Genomic DNA, 27,669 nt, shown 5'->3' on the forward strand with positions numbered 1-27,669 from the left:
CAAGGTTCAGCTTCATTTTATTTACAAAGGGCAGAATAAAATATTTGTCACAGTATTTACAGAAGGCCAGAGAATAGAAGGTTATAACAACCCAGTAACTGACCCTCTCACAGACTGAGCCCACCACACTCCCCTGGACCACAATCAGCGTCTGACTGGTGCTTAGATGGGTTAGGGGAACATGCATGGCTTTAATATTCCAACAGGGGCCGAGGCCAGGACTGGCTGTTAATGCTGCCCCCGCCAAAACATCACCTGGGGCGCACTGCCCTGCAAGGCCAGAGGAACGGCAGCCAGCTGTCGCACAGCAAGCTCCCGCACACGGGCTTCTGTGACACTGGCTGGTCAAGTATTTCGTGGACTGGGCAGTGATGTGCTCCATCCGAGATGTGTCTCTCAGCACTGCCGGAGAGATTCGGGAAGGAGTGAAGACCACCGCAGCGCTCCAGCTTTAACCAGCTCCCGTGCTTTCCCGAGGGATGGACATTCAACACAGGACCCCAAACCAGCACAGGTGGCTTGAGAGGAAACACCATGAGCGAGTGAGGAGCCTTTCTGCGTGCCCGCAGTATCGCTGCCTCTGCCCGTAACCAGCGCTTGGGACGTGATCAAACTCGTGTGTGAGTAGCAAGCAAACAGGGTGGCAACGAGGGAGCCCCTCATCAGGGCAACAGTGGGTCCCACAGGGCGAGGCAACCATGGACACCCCACATCAGTGGGTTTCTCGGCCGGTCTGCCCCAGGACAGCAGTTAACAGGACTGAGTCCCTTGTTGCTGTCATCAGGGGGACAACCCATCGTCCCATGGCTCTTGCCCCCACAGAAGGGGAAAGACGGGCATCGTCTCTGGGTGGGAGTCCTGTCCCCAGGCACAGAGGGGGCAAGTGATCGGGGAACGTCAGGCAGTGCAGAGGGGGCTCAACCCACTCCCTTTCGCAGCCCCGTAGCGGACTCCTGCCCCTTGACATATCGTGCAAAGCAGCCCCCCCCCCCCCCATATGCCGTCCCCCCACCTCCCACATCAGCCCCACAGTTACCAGCTAAACAAGGAGTAAGTACAAACAAAAAGAGCAAATTTGCGACTTTTAGAGAACTAAATACTTTGGGAAAACTTCCCCTGCCCCTCCACCGCTCCCCAGCAACCGCTCTCTCTCCTCTCCACCCCACCCCTACCCCGCCCCCAACAAGCACAAATACATCAGAGCTCTGGCACTCTACGCCCTCGGACCACATGGACACCCAAGCCCCGACACGCTGCGACAAACCCAGTCTGCCTGCCAACAGTCGCCGGGGCTGCAGTGACTCTCAGGCTGGGAAGGGGCTGCTGGCCCTCAGTCCTGGGCCGAATGGAGGGGGTGGTGGGGGTCTCTAGGGTGCCATCCAGAAGGGCATCTGCTGCTGAGGCCGCTGGGCAGGTAGCGCGTAGCGGCAGCCGGCACTCCAGCTCTGCGCCGCGCCAGGTCGCTGCCGGGACAGCTCATCCTCCTCGTCTGCGGGGTCTCTGCCGTAGGGCGCTGGCCGGGGTCCTTGCTCGCTCCCTCTCCTCATCTTCGCCAGGGGCTCCTCGGGGCGATCTAGAGAACGAGACACACACACGCACGCGCACACACACACCCGTATACACACCATAGTCCCAAGAAACAACGGCTCAGGGAAAAGAAAAACCAGTTTGTTATTGAGGGAGGGTTTGTAGTTGTTCCCGTGGTCCATGAAGCGCGTGGCAGTCCGGCACACACAGGAGGCGGGTGAGCACAATCAGTGATTCGTCCCCACAGCAACAGCAGAACCATGGAGAGGGAGAGAAGGGGAGGGAGAGAGACAGAGAAAGAGAGAGACACACACAAACAGAAAGGCGATGTTAGAATGGGCACCGGTAGCTCTCCCGTTCCCACGTGCAGGGCCGACTGTGACCAAGGATGGGGGTCCCTGAGGTAACCCCCCAGCTGTAACCGGGCTATCAGTGAAACGCAGGCACAGACAGCAGCGGGGGTGGCAATGGGGGACGTTGCTGTTGAGCCTTCCCCAGCGTCCTGTGTGGTCTCCCTGCAGTACACATCCCTCTGTACCCCCTTCATTGGGCAGTGATGGGGAGCAGGAACCCCGGCTGATTCCCCCCCCCCCCCACCAACCCCGGGGTCAATGGGCAGTGATGGGGAGCAGTAACCCCTGGTTGATTCCCTCTTTCTCTATGGCACTGGAATAGGATTCAGGACCCTGAACCAGTCTGGTGAGACTCCCACCTGGCAGATACTTTTCCCCACTACACCAGAGATACAGTCCCCCACATTTATAAAGAAATAACCCCCGTACGAGGGAGTCAGTTTCCAAATGCAGAGGCCGGGTGAGGGGGACCTCCCCAGCAGTCCCGTCCCAGGGCGTGTGCCAGCAAGTGTCCCAGGACCTGCAGCTTCCTGTCCCGCACCATGTGTGGGCCAGAGCCCAGAGACTCACTCACCCAGAGACGCCGAGGGCCCGTACATCCGCTGGTGGTCCTCCGACTGCGGGAATCCTTTGTCCAGGAGCTGCATTGGGGGAGGCATCAGCTGCCTGGGTGGAACACAGCGCAGCCGGCGTTAGTGACACGCAGAGGTCCTAACAGGGAGAACAACGCAGCATCCCGGGACACAGGCAGGGCCAGCACCCGTTGCCTGAATTATCCTCCAGGCAGAGATCAGCCACCTCCCTGACAACCGAGCGATTTGTGACGTCAAGACACAAGAGAAGGGAGATGCTCTGATCTGGAGCAATGCACAGAACGCTGGGGGAACTCAGTGGGTCAGGCAGCATCCGTGGGGGGAAATGGACAGGCGATGTTTCGAGCCCAAGAGACAGATGGTCTAAAGAGGTGAGGGGCAGGAGCCGGCAGGTGATGGGTGGATCCAGGTGAGGAGGGGTGATGGGCAGGAGGAGGAGGGAGGGTGGAGATAGCGACAGAGGCTGGGAGGTGATGGGGCTGCAGACGGGGATCGAGTGAGGGAGGTGGGAAGGGCAGATGGGAACAGTGGGGGGAGGGGTGTGTGGGGGTGATGGGCAAAGAGTGGGAGGAGGGGAAAGATACAGCGTGCTGGGGGGCCTGGGGTGGGTGTAGGAGGAACTGGGTGAGAAAAGGGACGGCAGGGGGGGAGAACAGGTTGCCTGAAATTGAGCATCCAACTTTGTAATCTGGATCATGAGCAAACCCAGGTAAGGGCAGGGGACTGTGTGTCCTGGGGACATCTGACGTTATCAATGCCAGCTCACTGTGTCACACCATCATACAGCATGGAAACAGGCCCTTCGCCCACTGAGTCCATGCTGACCATCAGGAACCCATTCACACTGATCCTTTTATTCAAGGAACTGCCTTTTAAATAGCCACGATGGGATTTGAACTCATGACCAATCGGTTCCACTGGTTGACCTGTACCTTAACTATTCTTCCCTTAGATAACACACGATAAAACCAGAAAACATGCTGGAAATACTCAGCAGGTCAGGCAGAGTGGTTGCCTTATACGATGAGATGGACTCTGACCTCACCTTGCACCTTATTGCACTGCACTTTCTCTGTAACTGTGACACTTTACTCTGCACTGTTATTGTTTTTACCTGTACTACATCAATGCACTCTGTACTAACTCAATGTAGCTGCACTGTGTAATGAATTGACCTGTACGATCGGTTTGTAAGACAAGTTTTTCACTGGACCTTGGTACAAGTGACAATAATAAACCAACACCAACGTTTCAGCTCGACCTGAAAGGACAGCTCCATTTCTCCTCCTGCATACACTGCCTGACCTGCTGAGCGTTCCTGCACGTTCTGGTGATATTTCAGAGCTCCAGCATCTGCAGTTTGGACGATTCACTCTTTGTATCAGCACTGCCCATTTACCCCTCTCACCCTGGCTGGACCACGCAACGTTACACAGACGTCACTGCATTAACAGCACATTACACAGAGGAAAGACCCCCTGCTCCTCAACGGCCACGTTATCCACCCCCGCGCCTCCCCCCTGTCACAGAAACTCCCCCTGCCCTCCCCCACCTCCTCTGCTACCAACCTTATTCCTCTCTCTCAGATCTGACCTGTTTTTCTCTCTCCACAGATGCTGCAGTTTTCCAGCAGTTTCTGGTTTTATTTCAGATTTCCAACAGCTGCAACTTTGGCTTTTACTTTCCCTTAAAGTCCCTAGGTGTGCGGCGGCGAGCACTCTGACTAGTTGCACGGTATAACATCCACTGCCCCTTTGCCCCCCGCAGACGCTGCCTGACCCGCTGAGTTCCTCCAGCAGTTTTTTTTTGCTCCAGATTCCAAAATCAAGGCCGAGCAAAGCAATTACTGCAGAAGTACCTGTCCGTCTCCTTCTCCCTGCCGGAGGAGTCGGCGAAGATCACACCAGCTCCGCTTCTCCCAGTCTGAGGGGACCCTGTACCTAAATTAGTCATATGAATGGGTCCATGCTATGAGCAGAAAAAAGCAGCAGCATTAGCAGCAGTAACCACGCTTCCCCCACCACCGCAAACATCCTGTTGCTAGGCTGCAGACGTGAACACACCCTCGCTACCGTACAGTCTACAAAAAGGGGCGCTCTCCAATCTGCTGAGCCCCTCTCTCGGGACATAAGGGCACGGATCACAGGCTGGTGTCCCCTGGCCTGTATCCTGGCACTGCTCAGTCCTTTGGGGGGGAGCAGGAGAGGCTGCAGCAAACCACGTGGCCAGGACTGCTGTTCAGTTCCTCAGCTAAACAATCACCTGCGCTTCCCCAGGGATTTCCCAATGAACAGGCAGCTTACACTGAGCAGCCCTTGGCCTGCTGAGTTCAGCACATCGATGATAAAAACACTACAGCAGTAACTGGCTACAGGTCGGGAAAACCGGCTTCAATACAAGGCCTGAAGTTAAGGTTTGGAAATTCTTCAAGGACACTGACCTCAGATTAAACCCTCCAGTTCAACTTTCACTGGTGGTCACACTCCTGGGAGTGTGTGATGGGACGGTGTGAAGGGAGCTTCACCCTGTGTCTGACCCCGGGAGTGTGTGATGGGACGGTGTAGGGGAGCTTCACTCTGTGTCTGACCCCGGGAGTGTGTGATGGGACGGTGTAGGGGAGCTTCACTCTGTGTCTGACCCCGGGAGTGTGTGATGGGACAGTGTGGAGGGAGCTTCACCCTGTGTCTGACCCCGGGAGTGTGTGATGGGACGGTGCGGAGGGAGCTTCACTCTGTGTCTGACCCCAGGAGTGTGTGATGGGACAGTGTGGAGGGAGCTTCACCCTGTGTCTGACCCCAGGAGTGTGTGATGGGACGGTGTAGTGGGAGCTTCAGTCTGTGTCTGACCCCGGGAGTGTGTGATGGGACGGTATAGAGGGAGCTTCACCGTGTCTAAGCTGTGCTGCCCCTGCCCTGGGAGTTTCATGGGACGGTGTAGAGCCCACTATAGCCTTACCTGCTTTATACTTTTTTTTTAACTTGGCAGCAATGTCTGCTGCCCAGCCACTAATGAGACCTGCTGGATATACAGTGCTGGCTGGCTGGTTGAAGCTCACACTCACAGCCCGATTGGATCACTGTGTGTGCACCAACAAGAGACCTCAGGATGTCTGGCTCCTTAAGGAATCAGCCTGTGCTGTTGAAGAGACCCAGCTCCCTCTACTGCAGCCCACTGAGAGATGCACGACAACCACTGCCCTTCCACGCTCTCTGGGGCTGAACACCTGCACGTCCATCGTTCACCACAAGGTACACTGAATGCAAGGAACACCCGTGGAGGATTACACACGCGTGCCCCTACAGGGCTCAGCCCTCGCTGTGCACTGGGAGGCAGATTCTGCCCACGGTCTAGCTGTTGGGGCAGGGGACGGGACTGCCGTCAGCTCACCCCCATGCGGGGAACGGAAGGAAGAGCACAGGGTGTTAGGGAAGTGGGGGTGGGGGCTTCGGCAGAGCTGCCGCCCAGCGCGAGCACAGGCTGGTGCTCCTCTGATGGACCGGATCGCGCACATTCATTCAGCCTCCGTTTTTCCCTGCAGCAGGAAAGGGCGCATCTCCCACCTGGTAACCCAGCAGCGCCGACTCCTCTTCGCTCTCCTCCGTGAACCGCCTCTTGTGCCCCTGGGGTGGCGGGAGAGGGCCGGGTCTTCCCGCGGCCGGCATCCCGCTGTAACCGGCCGTGCTCACGGGTAATGGCGGGGCGTATCCACCGATGGCGGGCTTCTGGCAGACAGGGAACAGGAGCAGGGTTTACTGGGTGTAATCTGTGCTACCAGGCACCCGGCGGCCACCCTTACCTCACTCACCTGACCCATCCAGAGACTGAGAGCCATCAGCTATTCGTCTAAGGAAGGCTTCGTAGCTGAGGCCAATCTTGCCTCCCTACCCATGCTATCCCAACAAGTGGTAACTCAGTTGGACCACTGCAGGCAGTAGGGCTGATCCACAAGGGCAGCGCATAGCTCCAGTGCAGTCACGGCTTCGGCCCGCACGGTCAGGGATCTAGCTAACATGATCACGGATCCGGATTCAGCTCACATGGTCACAGATCCAGCTCACATGGCCACGGATCCGGCCCGCACGGCCACGGATCCGGCCCGCACGGCCACGGATCCGGCCCGCACGGCTACGGATCAGGCCCGCACTCGCACCCCCTCCCAACACACTACCCGTGCCCAGCTCCTGCCCCACCCACCCCTCTCCCCCCCACCACCCTACCGTTGACCCACCTGTGCAGGGATCCCCAGCGGCTGTGCGCCCCCCGACACTGGGAAGGGCGCCGCACTGGGACCGCACTGCCTCGGGTACGAACTCGGAGAGGGCTGGACTGGAACGGGGTTCATTGGGTAGCCGGGGTGGTAACCCTGGCCTGGGTAATAAGGCGGCTGGGAAACTCCTCCTGGGACCTGCTGGTAACCTGCAGAAGAAGAGGCAAAGGGGAAAGTACACAGTAAACGGCAGGCCCCTTGGGAGCAGTGATGTACGGAGGGATCTTGGGCTGCAAGTCATTAGCACCCTGAAAGTGGCCACGCAGGGTGGTAAAGAAGGCGTACAGCACGCTTGCCTTCATCGGTCAGTGAAATGAGTATCAGAGTCAGGAAGTCACGTTGCAGCTGTATAAGACTTCGGTTAGGCTACACTTGGAGTAACGTGGTGCAGTTCTGGTCGCCCCATTACAGGTAGGACGTGTGGGTTTTGGAGACGGTGCAGAAGAGGTTCGCCAGGACGCTGCCTGGATTAGAGGGCATGAGCTATAAGGAGAGGTTGGGACCAACGTGGGTTGTTTTCTATAGAGCGTCTGAGACACAGAAACATAGAAAAACCTACGGCACAATTCAGGCCCTTCGGCCCACAAAGCTGTGCCGAACATGTCCCTACCTTAGAAATCACTAGGCTTACCCATAGCCCTCTATTTTTCTAAGCTCCATGTACCGATCCAAAAGTCTCTTAAAAGACCCTATCGTATCCGCCTCCACCACTGTTGCCAGCAGCCCATTCCACACACTCACCACTCTCTGAGTAAAAAACTTACCCCTGACATCTCCTCTGTACCTGCTCCCCAGCACCTTAAACCTGTGTCCTCCTGTGGCCACCATTTCAGCCCTGGGGAAAAGCCTCTGACTATCCACCTGACCAACGCCTCTCATCATCTTATACACCTCTATCAGGTACCCCCTCATCCTCCGTCGCTCCAAGGAGAAAAGGCCGAGTTCACTCAACCTGTTTTCATAAGGCATGCTCCCCAATCCAGGCAGCATCCTTGTAAATCTCCTCTGCACCCTCTCTATGGCTTCCACATCCTTATCATCTTACACTGTTTCAGATACAGAGCTCCGCAAACAGAGGAACGTTCTCCTCAGGAGCACTGGCATCGCATGGCCTGTCTGCCTGCGTGGACGGACACCATAAAGATGGCGGAAGGGAAGAGGCAAAGGCTTCACCAGGGCGAGAGGATCTGCTATGGAGGATCCGCGGATGGGAAAGCCTTAGTCCATTCTGATTCCGAGAGTTACCTTGAGGTGGCATGGCTGACGAATTCATTTGACTGAGGAACCGGGAATGCTCATTATGGACCTAAGCAGAAGCAGAAAGGACACGTGATCACTTGGCACATACACAGCACCCTTCATCCACTACTTTGGCAGGGCAGTGGGTAGTACTGCTGCCTCGCAGTTCCAGTGACAGCGGTTCGATCCCAACCACGTGTGCGTGTGGAGTTTACACGCTCTCCCCGTGACCGCGTGGATTTTCCCTGGGTGCTCCGGTTTCCCCCCCACATCCCCACGACGTGCGGGGTCGGTGGGTTAATCGGGCGGCTGTAATTTGTCCCCCTCGTGTGTGGGTGAGGGATTGAATCAAGGGGAAAGTTGGTGAGCGTATGAGGGAGAGTAAAGTTACAGGGAAATAAGTGGGGGAATTGTTCCAGGGCCCATCAGACACCCAATGGGCCAAACGGCCTTGGTCTACGTAATAAGGGATCGGCACAAAGTTTACTTCAGAGAGTCCAAACTCTTAAACCTGATGTCATATGACACAAATCAGAGGGTCAGGTTACATGCAGAGGTAGCAGTGAGTGACTGCAGCTCAACAACCACAGCTTGCGGCGGAGCAGCTGAAGATACCACAGGAGGACAGGAGCTTGCTCGCTGTGAGCCCACCCCACCCACCCAGTCGAATATCCCGGAGATTCACACTGCCTCAAGATGCACCCCAAGGCAGGGGCAACTTCAGGCTGAGGTGACTGCAGCCCACAAATAAAGTCAGGAACGTCAGGTCTGGAACATGTGCCAGCGGCCAGCCCATTACTCACAGTCTGCAGTAGGCTCTCACACAGCTTCCTTGCAGCCGACAGACCCTCTGGCTTGGGATGACTGAGAGGAACAGAATAGAAATGGACACGTTAGTGGTTCCGCCAACCACACAAGGTCCAGCCCAGCTGCCACTGCACCCGCTATTCAGACAAGAGAAGCTACAGACTTTACTCACTCCCGGGCAGTAACACTGCGAGAGAGGTAAAGCTCCCATCACACTGCCAAAGTCAAAGTCGAGTTTATTGTCATCTATGGAAAACTTACTTGCAGCAGCGTCACAGGCACAGAGCATCAGATAAGCAGCATTCACAAGAAAAACATAAATCACACACAATTTTTACAACATAAAAACACAATTAGATATAAGAAAAGTCAATTTTAGTGCAAAGTGGTCATAGTATTACTAAACTGTAGTGATTAGGGATGTGCCGGTTGGTTCAAGACCGAATGGTTGAAGGGAGGTCGCTGTTCCTGAACCTGGTGGTGTGGGACTTCAGGCTTCTGTACCTCCTGCCCGATGGGAGCTGTGAGAAGATGGCACGGCCCGGATGGTGGGGACCTTTGATGATGGACATTGCATTCTTGAGGCAGCGGCTCCTGTAGATACTCCCGATGGTGGGGAGGGATATGCCCGTGAGGTACTGGGCAGAGTCCACGACTCTCTGCAGCTACTTGTGTTGCTGTGCATTCGAATTGCCGTCCCAGACCATGATGCAACAGTCAGGATACTTTCAACAGTAACATCTGCAGAAGTTTGTTAGAGTGTTCGGTGACAAGCTGAACCTCCTTAACCTCCTAAGAAAGTAAAGATGCTGGCACGCTTTCCTTATGATTGCATCTGTGTGCTGGCCCAGGACAGGTCATCTGATACATTAACACCCAGATCCCCCAATGTAGACTGGCGCAAAAACTCTCCTAACCCTGTGACACACTCCCATGGTAGGGACAGCATGGGTTAGATATGAAGTCAATCTTCCTTTACACTCCCTGAACGTTTGATCACTACTTCAGATCCACCAATGTAGCATCTTCAGCTTCAGAGTGGGACTGGAATGTTATGGACAGCAGCTAGTGCAGGCTGCCACGTACAGACACTAGAGTCTAAGCGTCTAGACGAGCACTTTAATCACCCAGGCATAGAGGGCTCTGGGCCAAGTGCTGGAGGATGGGACTAGTACGGGTGGTGCCCGCTGGTCAGTGTAGACCGAATCGGCCAAATGGCCTGTTTCCGTGCTGTATTGAACTTGCACAGTTGGACAATGCACGGGGGATACAAGCAACAGTGGTGTAATTAGTAGATCCGCTGCCTCACAGCACCAGAGACCTGGGTTCAATCCCAACCTGTCTGTTTGGAGTCTGCACATTGCCCCTGTGACTGCGTGGGTTTCCCCCGGGTGCTCTGGTTCCCTCCCACAGGATGGGTAAGATCGGTGGGTTAACTGTCCGCTGTAAATTGCCCCCAGTGTGTGGGTGAGGGGTAGAATCTGGGCGGAGTTGATGGGAATGTGGGGAGAAATAAAATGGGATCAGTGTAGGGTTTGTTACTGGGGCCAGAGTGTTCGAGGAGAGGCTGGATAGGCTGGGACTTTCTTCCCTGGAGTGGAGGAGCTGAGGGGTGACCTTCTACAGGTATCTAAAATCACAAGGGGTTCCTAAAATAAATAAGGTGAATAGCCAGAGTCTTTCTCCCCAGGGTGGGGGAGTCTAAAACGAGAGGGTATATAGGTTGAAGGTGAGAGGGGAAAGATTTAAAGGGGACCTGAGGGGGAAGTTTTTCTACACAGGGTAGTGGGTATGTGAATGAGCTGCCAGAGGCTGTGGTAGAGGTGGGTACAACTTAAAAGACATTTGGGCAGGTACATGGAAAGGAAAGGACATGTTCGGCACAGCTTCGTGGGCCGGAGGGCCTGAATTGTGCCCTAAGTTTTCTATGTTTACAGGGATACGGGCCAAACGCAGGTAAATGGGACTAGCTCAGGTAGGCACCTTGGTCAGCACGGACGAGTTGGGTCGCTGTACAACTCTGTGACTCTATCAGTGTAAATGAGTGGCTGCTGGTCGGCACAGACTCAGTGGGCTGAAGGGCCTGCTTCCATTCTGAATCTCACCATGAATCTATAAGAACAGCTGAAAATAGATACCTGATATAGATGTACATTGGCTCAAAGGCCTCTCTGCCAGAGGCGGGCTCCAGGCAGCCCGAGCCCTTGCCACGGAGGAAGACCTTGGCGCCGGTCTCGGCTTGGATGTGCTGCAGGTAGGAGCCACCTGGACCCTCCACCTTCTCCTTGATGTTAAAGGCTGGCGTGGTTTGCTCAAGACCCACAAACACCTTATCCTGCACGTAGTGCATCTGCCGAGCGAGAGAAGGGGCTTGTCATGCACAGATTTTGTTTTAATATTTTAAGAACACTCATAAAACATATACAAAAAGGAAAAAACAGTGCAAAAACCTTTCACGTTATTAGTGTCATTTGGTTCATACATTCAGTAGTGTTAAAACAACACACAAAGGAGCTGGAGAAAATGATACACTTCGGGGGATTCGAAGGCAGAATACAAGGTTAATGGCAGGGCTCTCGGCAGTGAGGAACAGAGGGATCTTGGGGTCCACGTCCATAGATCCCTCAAGGTTGCCGCGCAGGTCAATAGGGTTGTTAAGAAGGCGTATGGTGTGTTGGCCTTCATTAGTCGGGGGATTGAGTTCAAGAGCCGTGAGGTGACGTTGCAGCTTTATAGAACTCTGGTCAGACCACACTTGGGAGTATTGTGTTCAGTTCTGGTCGCCTCATTATAAGAAGGATGTGGAAGCTTTACAGAGGGTGCAGAGGAGATTTACCAAGATGCTGCCTGGATTGGAGAGCATGTCTTATGAGGATAGGTTGAGTGAGCTCAGGTTTCTCTCTTTGGAGAGGAGGAGGATGAGAGGTGACTTGATAGAGGTGTACAAGATGATAAGAGGCATCGATCGAGTGGACAGTCAGGGACTTTTCCCCAGGGCGACAATGGCTAATACAAGGGGACATAATTTTAAAGGTGATTGGAGAAAGATATAAGGGGGATGTCAGGAGTAAGTTCTTTACACAGAGAGTGGTGGGTGCATGGAACGCACTGCTGGCAAAGGTTGTGGGGGCAGGTACATTAGGGACACTTAGGAGACTCTTAGATAGACACATGAATGATAGAGAAATGGAGAGCTATGTGGGGAGGGAAGGGTTAGATAGATCTTAGAGCAGGATAAAATGTCAGCACAACATTGTGGGCCGAAGGGCCTGGACTGTGCTGTAGTATTCTGTGTTCGAACTCAGCAGACCCGCTGCTTGTGTGTTGCTCCAGATTTCCAGCATCCGCAGTCTCATCTTCAGTAGTGTTAACACTTTCTTTAAAAAAATTCATAGCACTGTTGCCACTCCTGCAGCCCCCTGGGGTGATGCACCCTTCTGTTGCTTCAGGGGCTTCCCACCTGACTCAGCTCCTCCACCTCCAGGAGCAGAAGGAGCCTGGACTGTGGTCCTTCCCCCACAGAGCTGCGTTGGCTGCACCGCACCGAGTTTACTCTGCACAGACAGCAGTGCAAGAGAATCAACCCCCTCTCCCCATCCCACCACAACCTCTCCCCGTCCATTCATATCAAGCATCTTCTGAGAGAAGGGTCCTGGTTTCAGCTCTGTCTGTGCAACTTGACTGCCACCACCTCTGCACTCCCAGTTCACTTCCAGGCTTCACTCACTCGAGCCCAAGGGTGGGAACTGCCTTGTAAAAGGCACAGATGAGATTTCAGATGGAAGGAAGCCTACAACCAGCTACAGGGAGGGATATCAAAGCACAGGAGGTGCTTGAGGGAATGTCTGGGCAGAAGGGAGCAAGAAGTGTGGTGAAGTGTAGAGTGAAGGGATCAGGATCCAGTGGACGGGCATATCCCTACCCAGTCATGAGCTGGAATTAGTGTACAGAGTATCATGGTACCACAGCATGAAGCAACAGTCAGCCTTCCAACCGGAACATTCCAGCATCTAAAACCTTTAATCAGTAATGTTACTGTTAAGCCGCACAAGTGAACCCCCGGCTTTGGCTAGAAGTGGGGGTGGTGTCTATCAGCTCAGTTCCTGTAGGAGAACAGCATCAGCAGAGCCACATACACTGCACACACTCCACTTCCTTAATTCTCCAGATCGCTCAGGCGCAGCACAGTGCAAAATGCAGCTCCCAGAGCAGGGACACCGGTTGGGTACAGAACAAAGCTCTCACCACACTGTCCCATCAAACACTCCCAGAGCAGGGACACAGGTTGGGTACAGAACAAAGCTCTCACCACACTGTCCCATCAAATATTCCAAGAGCAAGGACAATACAAGTTGGATACAGCCTGAAGCTCCCACTACAACGTCCCAGAGTAGGTACAACACAGGTTGGATACAGAATACAGCTCCACCTACACAGTCCCAGGGAAGTGAGAACCGGCGGACGGGGTGACGGTGGCACTGCGCCGGACACGTGTGCGTACTTACCCCAGCCTGCGATTTTGTCGTGGCCGTCGAAGGGTGCGCAGCCGGGGCTGGCTGATGGTACACGGTAACCATGGCATCGTTGAATGTGGAGGCAGAAGAGGCCTGGGCTTTCACCACCCCATTCGCAATGATCTCTTTAATTCGATTAACCGCCTCTGCAAAAAAAGTTGGGAGCGTCCAGTGTACAAATGACAAAGCTGCCTTGTGCTAGCTTCAGTACAGAGTGCAAGAGCCCGTGAGTACCCCAATCCTCCCACAGATCCCCCTTTTCTGCCCTCAGTGACACGCTATCCAACAGCCTCTCATGGAACTCGTGGACACAGAGCTCGCTGGAAATCTGACACAGTTACCCGTCAGGCAGCAGCTGTGGAGAGGGAAGCATGAACCCAGCTTCAAAATAAGATCACCGACTCCAGATATTAATCCTGCTTCTCTCATTCCAGGCACTACCTGACCTGCTGAGGATTTCCAAAACTACTGCCTTCTTATTAAGAATTGGGTTCAAGACCTCGGTGCCCACCCCAACCTCTACCAATGGCTTGAAATTATAGAACAGTACAGCACAGGAGCAGGCCCTTCGGCCCACCATGTTGTGTCGAACTAATTAAGCTAATGACACCTAATCCTTCTGCCTGCACATGGTCCATATTGCTGTGCGTATCTAAGAGAACTGTAAACCCCTCTATCGTATCTGCCTCCACCCCCACCCCAGCAGCGCATTCCAGGCACCCACCGCTCTCTGTGTAAAAATAACTTGCCCACACATCTCCTTTGAACGTTCCCCTTCTCACCTTAAATGCACGCCCTCTCATATTAGACATTTCGACCCTGGGGAAAAGGTACCAGCTGTCCACTCTATCTGTGCCTCTCATAAACACACCTCAGGTCTCCTCTCAGCCTCAGCCGCTCCAGAGAAATCTACCCAGATTTGTCCAACCTCCCCTTATAGCACATGCCCTCTAATCCAGGCAGCGTCCTGGTAAACCTCTTCTGCACCCTCTCCAAAGCCGCCACACCCTTCCTATAAATGGGCCGACCAGAATGGAATGCAATACTCCAGATGCGGCCTAAGCAGAGTTTTATAAAGCTGCATCGGCAATGCAGAGAGAGGGAGAGAGAGAGAGGGGGGGAGAGAGAGGGAGAGAGAGAGGGAGAGAGAGAGAGGGGGGGGGAGAGAGAGGGAGAGAGAGAGAGAGGGAGAGAGAGAGAGAGGGAGAGAGAGAGAGGGAGAGAGAGAGAGAGGGAGAGAGAGAGAGAGGGAGAGAGAGGGAGAGAGAGAGAGACGGGAGGGAGAAAGAGAGAGGGAGAGAGAAAGAGAGGGAGAGAGAAAGAGAAGACTGACTTCTCCCGAAAGTGGAATGTAGCCCTACCAATAATCTAGGAAACATCCACCTCTGAAGAATGATAATGTGATTACAAGCAGGTAGTGAGATGGGAACAGAAGTACTGGAAACTCTCAGCAGGTCTGGTACAGCAACAGAGTTCATGCTTCAGGTTGATCACCTTTCATCAGAAGTGCACTGGTGAAAGGTACTTGATCCAACACCATGGCTCTCCTCAGATGCTGCCCGACCCGCTGCTTGTCCCAGACGTCTTTGTTTCTAAATTGCAAACTTGCAGCACCTGCCGTCTTGTGCTTTTCAAATCTGTTTTAATGAAGGTCAGGGGATAAATGGAAGCAGGAGGGGGCTGCAGCTGTTCCAATCTGCAGCAAAAGGAAAGGCGGCGGAGGAACCCAGCGGGTCGGGCAGCACCTGTGAGGGAGACGGACGGTCAGACCGTCATCGCTGACTGTGTGTTTCCCTGCGCGGATGCTGCCCGACCCGCTGAGTTCCTCCAGTAGTTTCTTTGTCAGTCAATGAATATTGGCAGGACATCAGGGAGAACCTGCAGGCTCGATTGCAGGCATCACCTGGAGTAGTGCGGCACTCCCTCCCCACTGCCCCTCCCACAGTGACCCTCCCTCCCTCCTGCCCCTCCCACAGTGACCCTCCCTCCCCACTGCCCCTCCACAGTGACCCTCCCTCCCCACTGCCCCTTTTTTGTATAAAACATTTATTAGCTAAAAGCACTACAGAAGACTACAATACCAAATATATCCATCCAATACGGAAAGGACCAGCTAGTCAACGGCAGAACTTCAGAGAGTACCATAAACTAACACCCGCGAAAACACACATACGTCATTACGCGCGCTACCGCCACACTCAACACTCCCACTGCCCCTCCCACAGTGACCCTCCCTCCCCACTGCCCCTCCCACAGTGACCCTCCCTCCCACAGTGTGACCCTCCCTCCCACTGCCCCTCCAGTGACACCCCCTCAGCACTGCCCTTCCACAGTGCAGCTCTCCCTCAGTACCCCGCCCCTCCCACAGTGCAGCTCTCCCTCAGTACCGCCCCTCCCACAGTGTGACCCTCCCTCAGTACTGTCCCTTCCACAGTGATACTCCCTCAGCAACCACCCCCCCCCCCCCACAGGGCAGCGCTCCCTCAGCACTGCCCCTCCCGCAGCACCGCCCCTCCCAATGCAGCAGTCCTTTGACAACGCCCCCACCCCACCCTTTACAATTCACTACAGTAACTCAGGGCCTTAAGAAGCTGTGAGCTCTGACTCCCGTCTACAACGCCGACTTGTACGGCTGTCAGGCTGTGCAGTGAACGCCTGGCTATGACTCGAAGCGAGGGTTGTTCTCTCAGCCTGGTTTCTGTAGGAGGACAGTATCAGCGGAGCTACATACACTGCACGCACTCCACTTTCTTCATCCCCCCGAGCCCCCCACCCAAATATTTCAGCCCCGCTCCCTGCTCGAGGTGCAGGCTCTGAAAATGGCAGAGGTCTCACTGATGCCAGCTGCTCCCAGTACCATCCCACAGTCGCACTCTCAGCAGCTTGGCCACCCACAGTAAAGCCTCGAGAATCCACTGTCCGAAAATCCTGACGGTTGACCATTAGGCTCACTGCACAATCCCTTCCCACCCACTGGGGCCCTGGTTCCCACGCTCCCCTGAAACTCTCCAGGCCCCAGTTCTCACACTCCCTTTAAAGTTACCAGGTTCACTGGGAAACTAACATAATACCACCAGATTCACCAGGACAGCTTCTATCCCGCTGTTATCAGACCTCTCACATGCTAAAAGATGAACTCTTAATCTCCCGATCTACCTATTTGTGGCCCCTTGCACTTTATTTGTCTAACTGCGACACTGCCGAACGACCCAGAGGTCGGGACTACAGGCACCACAATGCCACGGGCACATACTCACTGTCGACAACGTCACGCGTCTGGCCTTGAATGTGAGGCACAGGGCTCGGTCCCTGGAGAGAGAGAGAGGGGGGGGGGGGGGGGGGGGGGGGGGGGGGGGGGGGGGGGGGGAAGAGACTTCAGAAATTTACCAGGCAGTTGCCACAACCACCCCTCATCCCCTGATCTTGCATCACAATCAAGTGGATAGAACTGGGAAGATAATCGAAAAGGAGACGCAAGAGACTGCAGATGCTGGAATCTGGAGCAACAAATAATCTGCCGGAGGAACTCAGCGAGTTGAGCAGCATCTGTGGGGGGGGGAAGAGGAATTGTCGACATTTCAGGACGAAACCCTGCATCAGGACCCTGCAAAATAAAAAAAAACTGCAGATGCTAGAAATCTGGAAACACTCAGCAGGTCAGGCAGCGTCTGTGGTGAGAGAAACAGAGTTAACGCTTCAGGTCAGAGACCCTTCGACAGAGCTGGAAAGGACACAAAAGTAGATGGTTAAGCTGCAGGGAAGGGGTGTCTCTGATGGGGGTAAAACCAGGGTGACCAAGGGGGATAAGCTGTAAACAAGGTGATGTGGTCTGTGAGTGAATGGGAGCAGTTTAGAGAGCGGGAACATAGACCAAAAGATGTAGGGAGGTGTGAAATGCAGAGCAGGAAGACATGCCCGGCAGGTCCAGGCTGCGATGTCCTCTCCCAGAGGGGAAGAAAGGGGGAAAATGAGGTGAGCCAAAATCACAGATGGACAACAGAAGAGGGATAGTAGCGTGTAACGTCGCCACTGGACGGTGGTGAGCACCTCGTTCTATCTTCTGTGCACAGTTCTGGATGACCAAGGTATGCACTGGCTGGCAAACCTCAAAGCCCTCCAAAGGCATGCCACACCCTCAGTACCCCCCTCCGACAGTGCAGTGTTCCTCTAACACCGACCCTTCCAACGATGCAGCATTCCCCCCGCAAGACACCCACCCTCCCCACACACAGCAAAATAACCGATTCCACCCCTTTGCTACTGGAGTGCCCCTCCGACAGTGCAGCATACACCCCCAGCACAACCCCTCTGACAGCAGAGCACTCCCCTCAATTCCTTCCTCACGACAGTGGAGTGCCCCTTCACAACCCATTCTGGAGACGACGTGCACTCAGGTATCTGGGAGTGGCCTTTAACACAATGATTTTAGAGGCAGGCGTGGATCAGTAAACAGAGATCCATGTGGCCTGAAGCGATGGGGGAGGATTGCTCACTGAGTTGGTACATACCCAGGGGTGGCTTGTGCTTTTTCCTCCGGAGACATAAACCTCCCGCGTGTGGACACAGCAGCTCCTGACAACCGACTCACCTGCACGACGAGGCAGAGAAAGGTAAGGGATTTCCACTCAACTGCCCGCTACTGTATGTCTGTAACCAAATAAACAACCCTCCCCCGACCCCCACAACCTGTAAGGGAATGAAACCAGCTCACGAGAAAGCAGGGGCCAAGCACAAAGGGCGAGTGGGTCAAAGTGAGTTCAGAGGTGGGCTGTGGTGACAAATAACCCTTGTGACAGAACTTACTGCACACAAACAGTTGCACAGGTACATGGATAGGAGGATGAGAGGAGACATGATAGAGGTGTACAAAATATTAAGAGGAATAGAGTGGACAGCCAGCGCCTCTTTTCCAGGGCACCAATGCTCAATACAAGAGGGCATGGCTTTAAAGTAATGGGTGGGAAGTTCAAGGGAGATCAGAGGAAGGTTTTTTGCCCAGAGAGTGGTTGAGGCGTGGAATATGCTGCCTGGGGTGGTGGTGGAGGCAGGTACATTGGTCAAATTCAAGAGATTGCTAGATAAGCATATGGAGGAATTTAAAATAGAGGGATATGTGGGAGGAAGGAGTTAGATAGTCTTAGGCAAGGTTTAAAGGTCGGCACAACATTGTGGGCCAAAGGGCCTGTATCGTGCTGTACTGTTCTATGATTCAAACGCAGACAAATGGGACCAGCTTAGATGGGCATGTTGGTGAGCACAGTCGAGTTGGGCCAAAGGGCCTGTTTCCGTGCTGTACTACACTGTGATAAACAGCTGACTAACAGGCCCCTTCCCCTGTTTATGAGGGGGTGCTGGAGGCAGAGACCCTCACAGCATTTAACAAGATGACTGATGAGGGTAGGGCAGTGGCTGTAGTCCACGTGGACTTTGGTGAGGCATTTGACAAGGTCCCTCACGGTGGGCTGATCCAGAAGATTAAGATGTGTGGGATCCACAGTGACTTAGTAGTTTGGATTCAAAACTGGCTTGGCCATAGAAGACGGAGGGTAGTGGGGGAGGGTGTAATTCTGGCTGGGGATCCGTGACCAGTGGTGTTCCACAAGGATCTGTGCTTTGTGATACATATTAAAGACGGACGGAAGTGTAGGTGAGCGATTAGTGAGTTTGCGGATGACAGAAGTATTGGTGGAGCTGTGGAGAGTGACGAAGATTGTCAAAGGTTACAGTGGAATATAGATCAGTTGCCGATACGGGCAGAGAAGCTGCAGATGGAGTTTAATCTGGGCAAGTGTGAGGTGTTGCACTTTGGGAGGTCAAATATAAGGGGAAAGTGTACAGTGAATGGCAGGATTCTTAACAGCATTGACGTACAGAGGGATCTTGGGGTCCAAGTCCATAGCTCCCTGGAAGTGGCAACACAAGTAGACAGGATGGTAAAGAAGGCGGACGGCACGCTTGGCTTCATCGGTTGAGTATAAGAGCCAGGAAGTCATGTTGCAGCTGTATAAAAACTTTGGTTAGGTTATTATGTGTAGTTTCTGGTCGCCCCATTACAGGAAGGATGTGGAGGCTTTGGAGAGGGTGCAGAGGAGGTTCACCAGGATGCTGCCTGGATTAGAGGGTCTGACCCACGAGGAGAGTTTGGACAAACTTGGGTTGTTTTCTCTGGAGCGGCGGAGGCTGAGGGGAGACCTGATAGAAGTTTATAAAATTATGAGAGGCAGAGATAGGCTCAAATAAGGTGTGTGGGGGGGGGGGGGGGGGGGGGGGGGGGTGGGGGGGGAGTTTAAAGGAGATGTGCGGAGCAGGTTTTCTCCCCAGAGAGTGGCAGGTGCCTGGAACGTGCTTGCCAGGACTGGTGGCGGAAGCAGGTATAATAGAAGACACAGCATTTACGAGGCACTTAGGCACACGAACATGCATGGAATGGAGGGATACGCTTCACGTGCAGGAGGATGGGTTTGGTTTAATTTGGCATCATGGTCAGCACAGACGTGATGGGCGGAGGGTCTGTTCCTGTGCTGCGCTGTTCTGTATTATACATTATAAGTACGGAGACAAGCCCTTGAATGTCCAGCTATAGAAGTGCACAGACCAAGTGCTGGTAAATCACATTAGTACAGATGTCTGTGTGATGGCCAGAGGGCTTGTCCCAGTGCTGTGACTCGAGGATGAAGTCTCTCCCTCCCCGAAACTGGTGGATAAGGTGGGAACAGGATGGTGGACAGGTTAGTACTTCATCCTCCCAACGTCCTGTCAGTCACAGAACACCACCCCACCACCCCCGCCCCCACCCGAAGACACGGAGAGAGAGGCAGACCTCTCCCACCACAGCACCCTGACCCACACCACCTCTCCGGCGCACCTCGTCCTGAGTCTGTCCACGGGTCAGCAGGTTCCGGCAGCTGATGGGGACGTCGTTGATCTCCACCTCGGCCACCACCAGGTCGTCCTTGTTTTTGGTGCCAACCCCCATCTTGCCGGGAAGCGAGACCTGCAGGGGACAGAGCATTAGCGACGCAGGGCAGCGAGCAGCAGGTGCGTGGGAGCAAGAGGGGGAGGCCTCTCGACACACCTCCCCCTCCCGCCCGCCCCCAAACTGATCCGCTGTTCAATACGTTTAAACAGGTGATAGGCAGGAAGGTTCATGGGCCGGATGCAGGCAAATGGGACTAGCTCAGTTAACACACCTTGGTCGGGATGGATGTTGGGCTGAATGTCCTGATTCCATGCTGTGTGACTAAGACAGGATTGTTTCCCTAACTGCTTACTGTATTTGTACATTAACTGTGATTCCTGTTTGAGGGACCCCAAACCCTTCTGTCTCCCACCTCCCCCAGTTTCGGTGCCCATGGGCCCTCCCCCCACCGTCCCCACATCCCTCCTTAGATACGGGGCCCAAAATCGCTCACAGTGTGGACTGACCAACGCCATATAAAGTCTCAGCATTACATCTTTGCTGTTATATTCTTGTCCTCTCTAAATGCATCTACCTTCTTTCCTACAGACTCAACCTGCAAGTTAACCTCGAGGGAATCCCGAACTGGGACTCCCCAGCCCCTTTGAGTTCTGAATTTTCGCCCCATTTCGGAAATAGTCTGCGCCTTTAATCTTCTTCCCAAAGTGCGTAACCCCACACGTCCCCCTCGCTGTACCTGCCACTTCTGTGCCCACTCTCCCAACCTGTCTGGAGATTCCCTGCCTCCGCGACACTACCTGCCCCTCCACCTATCTTGGTATTGCCTGCAAACTTGGCCTCAGTGCTGTCAGTCACAGATCATTGATGTATAAAGTGAAAGCTTGTGGTCCCAGCACTGCAGAACAAATGCTAACATTGCACTTGCCTTCGTTACTACCGACTAAACCTCATGGGCAAGTCCAGCACTGATTGCCTGGCTTTGGGGCGGTACAGACGGAAGCTTTCAGACGAGTTCAGTGCCCGGCCGGCCGTACCTGTTCGGGAACGCTCGGGCTGGGCTTGAGTTTGCCCTTGGCCATCAGCATGGCATTGATCTTGGCTGCCACTGCTGCCGCTGCGTCCAGAGCTCCAGAGGCGGGGGTCACGGACCCCGACCCCACCCCAGAGCTCGGAGCTCCGGTCCCAGGGACAAGGGGCGCTGTTGGCATGGAAACCGGGGCGGGCATCACCCCCGGAAGGGTGCCGTTGAAGCTGGGCCCCGGTTGGTCCCACTTGCTGCGACGTCTGGAAGGGAAAAGTCTCGAGTTCATCCGCTTCTGGGAGAGATAATGGTACACGGGGTGGGGGGAACCGTACCTCCTCCTCATAACCCCCCCCGCACACCAAACTCTCCCGTACCCCCCCGCCAACTCACAACTCCCCATCCCTCCTCACTCCGCTCTGCATAAACCCCACCTACCCCTACCTTCATCCTTGCCCCTCTTCCCCCACCCTTCCCCTCACACTCCCTCGCCCGATTCCTCACCCCACTCACTCTCTCGGTCCCCCTCTTCCTCCCCTCCCTCTCTCTCGTCCCACAACTCCCTCTCTCCCACACTCCCTCCCCCCTCACCCCTCCTGCTCAAACCCCTTCCCTCATTCCCCCATTCCCTCCCCTCCCTCATTCCCTCCCCATAATCCCCCCTCACTCCTTCCCCTCAGTCCCATGTCCCCCCCCTCCGCATCCCCACCCCCCTCTCCCCCTCCCCACCCCCCTCTCCCCCTCCCCATCCCCTCCCTCCCCATCCCCACCCTCCCTCTCCCCTTACCCCCACCCTTCCTCCCCTCACCCTCCCACCCTTCCTCCCCACCCTTCCTCCCTCCCCCTCCTCCCTCCCTTCCCCTCCCCCCCCAACCCCCCACCCTTCCCCTCCCCCCCCAACCCCCCACCCTTCCCCTCCCCCTCCCCTCTCCCCCTCCCCCCTCCCCCCCTCCCTCCCTCTCCCCTCCCTCCCCTCCCCCCCCCTCCTCCCCCCCTCCCCCCTCCTCCCCCCTCCCTCCTCCCCCCCTCCTCCCCCCCCCCCCCCCCCCTCCCCCTCCTCTCCCCCCCCCCTCCCCCTCTCCTCCCCCCTCTCCCCCCTCCCTCTCCCCTCCCCCCCCTCCCTCCCTCCCCCCCCTCCCTCCCCCCCTCCCCTCCCCCCCTCCCCCCCCCCCCCCCCCCACCCCCCCCCCCCCCCCTCCCCCCCTCCCTCCCCCCCTCCCCCTCCCTCCCCCCCTCCCCCTCCCCTCCTCCCCTCCCCCCCCCTCCCTCCCCCCCCCTCCCCCCTCCCTCCCCCCCCCTCCCCCCTCCCCCCCCTCCCTCCCTCCCTCCTCCCCCCCCCTCCTCCCCCTCCCTCCCTCCCTCCCTCCCCCCCCCCCTCCCCCCCCTCCCTCCCTCCTCCCCCCCCCTCCCTCCCCTCCCTCCCCCCCCCTCCCTCCCCTCCCTCCCTCCCCCCCCTCCCTCCCCCCCCTCCCTCCCCTCCCCTCCTCTCCCCTCCCTCCCCTCTCTCCCCTCCCCCCCTCCCTCCCCTCCCTCCCCTCCCTCCCTCCTCTCCCTCCCCCCTCCCTCCTCCTCTCCCTCCCCCCTCCTCCCTCCTCTCCCTCCCCCCTCCTCCCTCCCTCCCTCCCCCCTCCCTCCCTCCTCTCCCTCCCCCCTCCCTCCCTCCTCTCCCTCCCTCCCTCTCCCCCTCCCTCCCTCTCCCCCTCCCTCCCTCTCCCCCTCCCCCTCCCCTCCCTCCCTCTCCCCCTCTCCCTCCCCCTCCCCCTCCCTCCCTCTCCCTCCCCTCCCTCTCCCTCCCCCCTCCCTCTCCCCCTCCTCCCCTCTCCCCCTCCCTCCCCTCCCCCCTCCCTCCCTCTCTCCCCTCTCTCCCCTCCCTCCCCTCCCTCCCCTCCCCCTCCCCTCCCCCTCCCCTCTCCCCTCTCCCTCCTCTCCCTCCCCCCCCTCCCTCCCTCCCTCCCCCCTCTCCCTCCCCCCTCCCTCCCTCTCCCTCCCCCCTCCCTCCCTCCCCCCTCTCCCTCTCCCCTCCCTCCCTCTCCCCCTCCCCCTCTCCCTCCCCCTCCCCCCTCCCTCCCTCTCCCTCCCCCCTCCTCTCTCCCCCTCCCTCCACCCTCCGCCCTCCGCCATTTTCCCTCCGTCCTTTCCAGAACAATCCGACAGCCGCTGCGGCTCCCTCTCACGTCACTTCCGTGTCGAGGCGACGACACATCCGCTCCGCTGCCAGGACCCGCCAAACCGTCACAGCGGCGCTTCCGCCAGGATGCGGGCGGCTTCCGCCCCCCCGACCCGGAAGTACCCGTTTCCAGCCCTGGAGGGCAGTGGAGAGGGGGCAGGAGACAGGGGCAGGAGAGGGGGCAGGAGACAGGGGGCAGGAGACAGGGGGCAGGGGGATGGGACAGGTGAGAGGGGCCAGGGGACAGGAGACGGGGCATCACCTTCCAGCCCGGGCAATGCACAAGTTTTGCAGCCAAGCTGCTGGGAGGGGGAGGAAGGGGGGGGAGGGAAATGTAGCAGCCAGTCCAGGATGGGCAGATGTCCGGATGTCCCACGCAAGGACTGGGTTCCCAGCTCCCTGCACACGTCCCAGGGAAGGAAGTCACTCCCGGGCTCGGTGAGCAGAGGAAGCCCCTCGGGGTTATGTGCACCTGGCAGGGGGCAGAGTCAGTGGAGGGATCAGGAACTGTCCCAGGTCTTCATTGCCCACGCTGGGATAAACATTGTCCCTGTCATCTGTCTCATTCCCAGTATCATTGTCCTGGGAATATGCCCCGTCCCAGTAACATTGCCCTGGGCATATCCTATTCCAATGTGATTGTCGAAGAGTAATGTGTCACAGAAACAGACTCTTTGGACCAATTCATCCTTGCCGACCAAGTTGTCTACATGGGTTAGTCCCATTTACCCGTTTGGTCCATATCCCTCTATCCATGTACCTGTCTAATTGTACCCGTCTCTACCACTTCTTGTGGCTGTTCCATCTACCCACCACCCGCTGTGTGAAGAAGTTGCCCCTCCTGAGAACGTAACCCGTCCCAGTGTCAGTGTTACATCCCAGCATCATTGGCCCAGGGAATCTGCCCCTTCTCATTAGAGTCATATAGCACACTGCACTCAACCACCTCCTTGCACCAATCGCCACATCCACGTCAACTACCCCCAGATTCTACTTTCGCCTCACCCACACGTATCTAAGGAAGTGTGCTGGCATTGGAAAGGGTCCAGAGGAGGTTTACGAGAATGATCCCGGGGATGAAAGGATTAATGTATGAGGAGCATTTGATGTTTCTGGCCTGGGATGGGGGGATCTCATTGAAACCTACCGAATATTGAAAGGCCTGGATAGAGTAACGTGGAGAGGATGTTTCCAGTAGTGGGAGAGTCTCAGACCAGAGGCACAGCCTCAGAATAAAGGGACGTCCCTTTAGAACTGAGATGAGGAGGAATTTCTTCAGCCAGAGGGTGGTGAATCTGTGGAATTCATTGCCACAGACGGCTGTGGAGGCCAAGTCACTGGGTGTATTTAAAGCGGAGGTTGATAGGCTCTTGATTAGTGAGGGCGTCAAAGGTTACGGGGAGAAGGCAGGAAAATGGGAGGAGAATGGCAGGAAAAACAAATCAGCCACGATCGAATGGTGGAGCAGACTCGATGGGCCGAATGGCCTTACACTGGGGCAATTTTCAGCAGCCACATTGAGGAAGAAACCAGAGCACAGACAATAGCAGAGGTTGGGATCGAACCTGGGTCTCCAGCACTGTGAGACAGCGGCTCTACCCACTTTGTCAGCCCAGTGCCCAAGGATTCTTTCTCATTTCAAGATCAACAGGCAGGAGTCTTGGCATCACCATTGGAGAATATCCTTTCAAGTTGACACCAAGGAAAAGCATTCCAGCACCCAGGGAATGGTCGGCACAATTCCTGACTCCACGATTGGGACGGGTGAGAGGATGTTTAGTACCAGTCAATTAAGAATCAATTGCAAAACCCTTCCTGCTGATGTGCAGACACTCTCCAATTTTTGTAATGAGTTGACCCTCACCAATTTTTACACAGAAAGCATCCTATCCGGATGTTGCAGCATCACCAACAGCCTGTCCTGCTCAAATCACGTAGACGCCACGGCCAAGAAAGCTCACCAGCGCCTCTACTTCCTCAGGAGGCTAAAGAAATTCGGTTTGTCTCCTTTGACTCTCACCAACTTTTACCGATGCACCATAGAAAGCATCCTATCCGGATGTATCACGGCAACTGCTCTGCCCAGGACCGCAAGAAGCTGCAGAGAGTTGTGGACACGGCCCAGCGCATCACAGACACCAGCCTCCCCTCCTTGGACTCTTGTCTTTACCTCTCGCTGCCTTGGTGAAGCAGCCAGCATAATCAAAGACACCACCCACCCAGGACATTCTCTCCTCTCCTATCGGGTAGGAGATCCAGGAGCCTGAGGGCACGTACCACCAGACTTAAGGACAGATTCTACCGCACTGTGATAAGACTATTGAACAGTTCCCTTATACAATGAGATGGACTCTGACCTCACGATCTACCTTGTTGTGACCTTGACCCTTATTGCACTGCACTTTCTCTGTAGCTGTGAGACTTTACTCTGTACTGTTATTGTTTTTTAACCTGTACTACATGATGTAACTGCACTGGGTAATTGACCTGTACGATCAGTTTGTAAGACAAGTTTTTCACTACCTTGGTACAAGTGACAATAATATACTAATACCAATCCCGGCTTGGGACGGCAACTGCTCTGCCCGGGACCACAAGAAACTGCAGAGAGCTGTGGACACAGCCCAGCGCATCACAGAAACCAGCCTCCCCTCCATGGACTCTGTCTACACTTCCCGCTGCCTTGGGAAAGCAGCCGACATAATCAAAGACCCCCTCCCCACCCCGGACATTCTCTCTTCTCCCCCCTCCCATCGGGCAGAAGATACAAAAGCCTGAAAGCACGTACCACCAGGCTCAAGGACAGCTTCTATCCTGCTGTTATAAGACTATTGAATGGACCTCTTGTACGATAAGATGGACTCTTGACCTCACAATCTACCTCGTCGTGGCCCTTGCACCTTATTGTCTGCCTGCACTGCACTTTCTCTGTAACTGGAACACTATATTCTGCACTCTGTCATTGTTTTCCCTTGTACTACCTCAATGCACTGATGTAATGAAATGACCTGTACGGATGGCAGGCAAAACAATGTTTTTCACTGTACCTCGATACGTGTGACAATATTAAACCAATTGCAATATATAAACACAGTCAGAGGCAGAGACGTTGCAATTTATAGAGATATAGAGGTTTTATTTCATGTTATATTTATTTGAACATTCTCAGTCTCTGCAACCTGCTCTCTTGCATCCACCTTCTGCCACCCAGTTCCAGCTGAGATCCTGTGTCCCACATCCAGCATGGTGCAGAGCAATCCCCCATGATGAAAATCCCAGCCACTCTTTCCCCCGATGGAATTTCCCCACCCGAGCTACATCCTCAAACGTAAACCTGAACAGTCAGGGACTGTGAACTATTCAGTTATAGACTGCAACACAGAATTAAATTCTCGCAAAGCCTAATTTGAGAGTAGGATCAGCTCCCTCCGCACCGTCCCGTCACACACTCCCGGGGTCAGACAAAGAGTGAAGCTCCCTCCGCACCGTCCAATCACACACTCCTGGGGTCAGACAAAGAGTGAAGCTCCCTCTGCACCGACCCGTCACACACTCCCGGGGTCAGACACAGAGTGAAGCTCCCTCCGCACCGTCCAATCACACACTCCTGGGGTCAGACACAGGGTGAAGCTCCCTCTATACCATCCCATCAAATTATCCGGGATCTCTCCCAATCCTGGGCAGAGGACTCTCCTGGTCCCGACCCCCAGCCCTGACCCTTGCTCTGTTGGACCCCCGCACTCACCGGTGGCACTCCCAGCACTGCAGAGAGATGGCATGCGTCATGTAAACCCTAACCCCGCCCGCGGTTCCCCAGCCAGGCCGACAGCACCAAGCAGTGTAGTGAGCAGTGACCCCTCCCCTCCCACCCCATCCCAAAGCTTGCAACCCAACAGACCCCACCCCAAGCCAGTGGGGCCTCAGATCCGCCCCTCTCTGCCCCGTCAAATGCCCGCTCTGGGGGCAAGCAGTCAGCAGTCTGGATATAAACCCGTCCCTGTTCACACTGGAGACATGCAGGACTGGCAAGCGTTGCCCCACGCCCTCGCCAGTCATTCTCCACCCACCCCATCCCGCCATGGAGGACGCAGGGAGGGGGGCATCCAATCGGAGGCAGTGACCCCCTTGCCCAGGTGAAAGGGAGAGGGCACTGAGCCGCCAATCTGCCCAGCAGGAAGCTGTCCGTGCCAACCTCTTGCTCCCTCCCGTCCCACCAAATATTCCCAGCCAGGACGCCACAGGTGAGGAACTCCTCTCCTCAC

At 55.6% G+C, this 27,669-nt stretch overlaps 1 protein-coding gene across 2 annotated transcripts; it reads right to left on the reverse strand.

Annotated features, from left to right (window-relative positions):
* LOC127587457 (KH homology domain-containing protein 4-like) lies at window positions 1-23,398 on the reverse strand. Of its 2 annotated transcripts, none has more exons than XM_052045792.1 (13): window positions 23,345-23,398; window positions 21,254-21,503; window positions 20,166-20,294; window positions 16,558-16,609; window positions 13,292-13,446; window positions 10,925-11,136; window positions 8,783-8,843; window positions 7,986-8,046; window positions 6,702-6,889; window positions 6,034-6,192; window positions 4,332-4,441; window positions 2,455-2,546; window positions 1-1,573 (listed from the first exon to the last, which is right to left on the reverse strand). In XM_052045792.1, the coding sequence occupies exons 1-13, from the start codon at window positions 23,359-23,361 to the stop codon at window positions 1,368-1,370; spliced, it is 1,692 nt and encodes a 563-aa protein (XP_051901752.1). In that variant the 5' UTR covers window positions 23,362-23,398; the 3' UTR covers window positions 1-1,367. The 2 variants fall into 2 exon arrangements, with proteins under 2 accessions (XP_051901752.1, XP_051901751.1); XM_052045791.1 differs by having other exon boundaries at window positions 6,034-6,195.
* Window positions 23,399-27,669: the final 4,271 nt, after the last annotated feature.

This window comes from Pristis pectinata, chromosome 40 (assembly GCF_009764475.1).
Source record: "Pristis pectinata isolate sPriPec2 chromosome 40, sPriPec2.1.pri, whole genome shotgun sequence".
NCBI classification, from domain to species: domain Eukaryota; kingdom Metazoa; phylum Chordata; class Chondrichthyes; order Rhinopristiformes; family Pristidae; genus Pristis; species Pristis pectinata.

Bases quoted from the DNA above. Each gene is read 5' to 3' on its own strand.
- LOC127587457 (XM_052045791.1), bottom strand. The intron at 8,844-10,924 runs GTATCTATTTTC...TGTTCCTCTCAG, and splicing joins CCAATGTACATCTATATCAG to TCATCCCAAGCCAGAGGGTC. The intron at 6,890-7,985 runs GTAACTCTCGGA...CTTCTTCTGCAG, and splicing joins GTCAGCCATGCCACCTCAAG to GTTACCAGCAGGTCCCAGGA.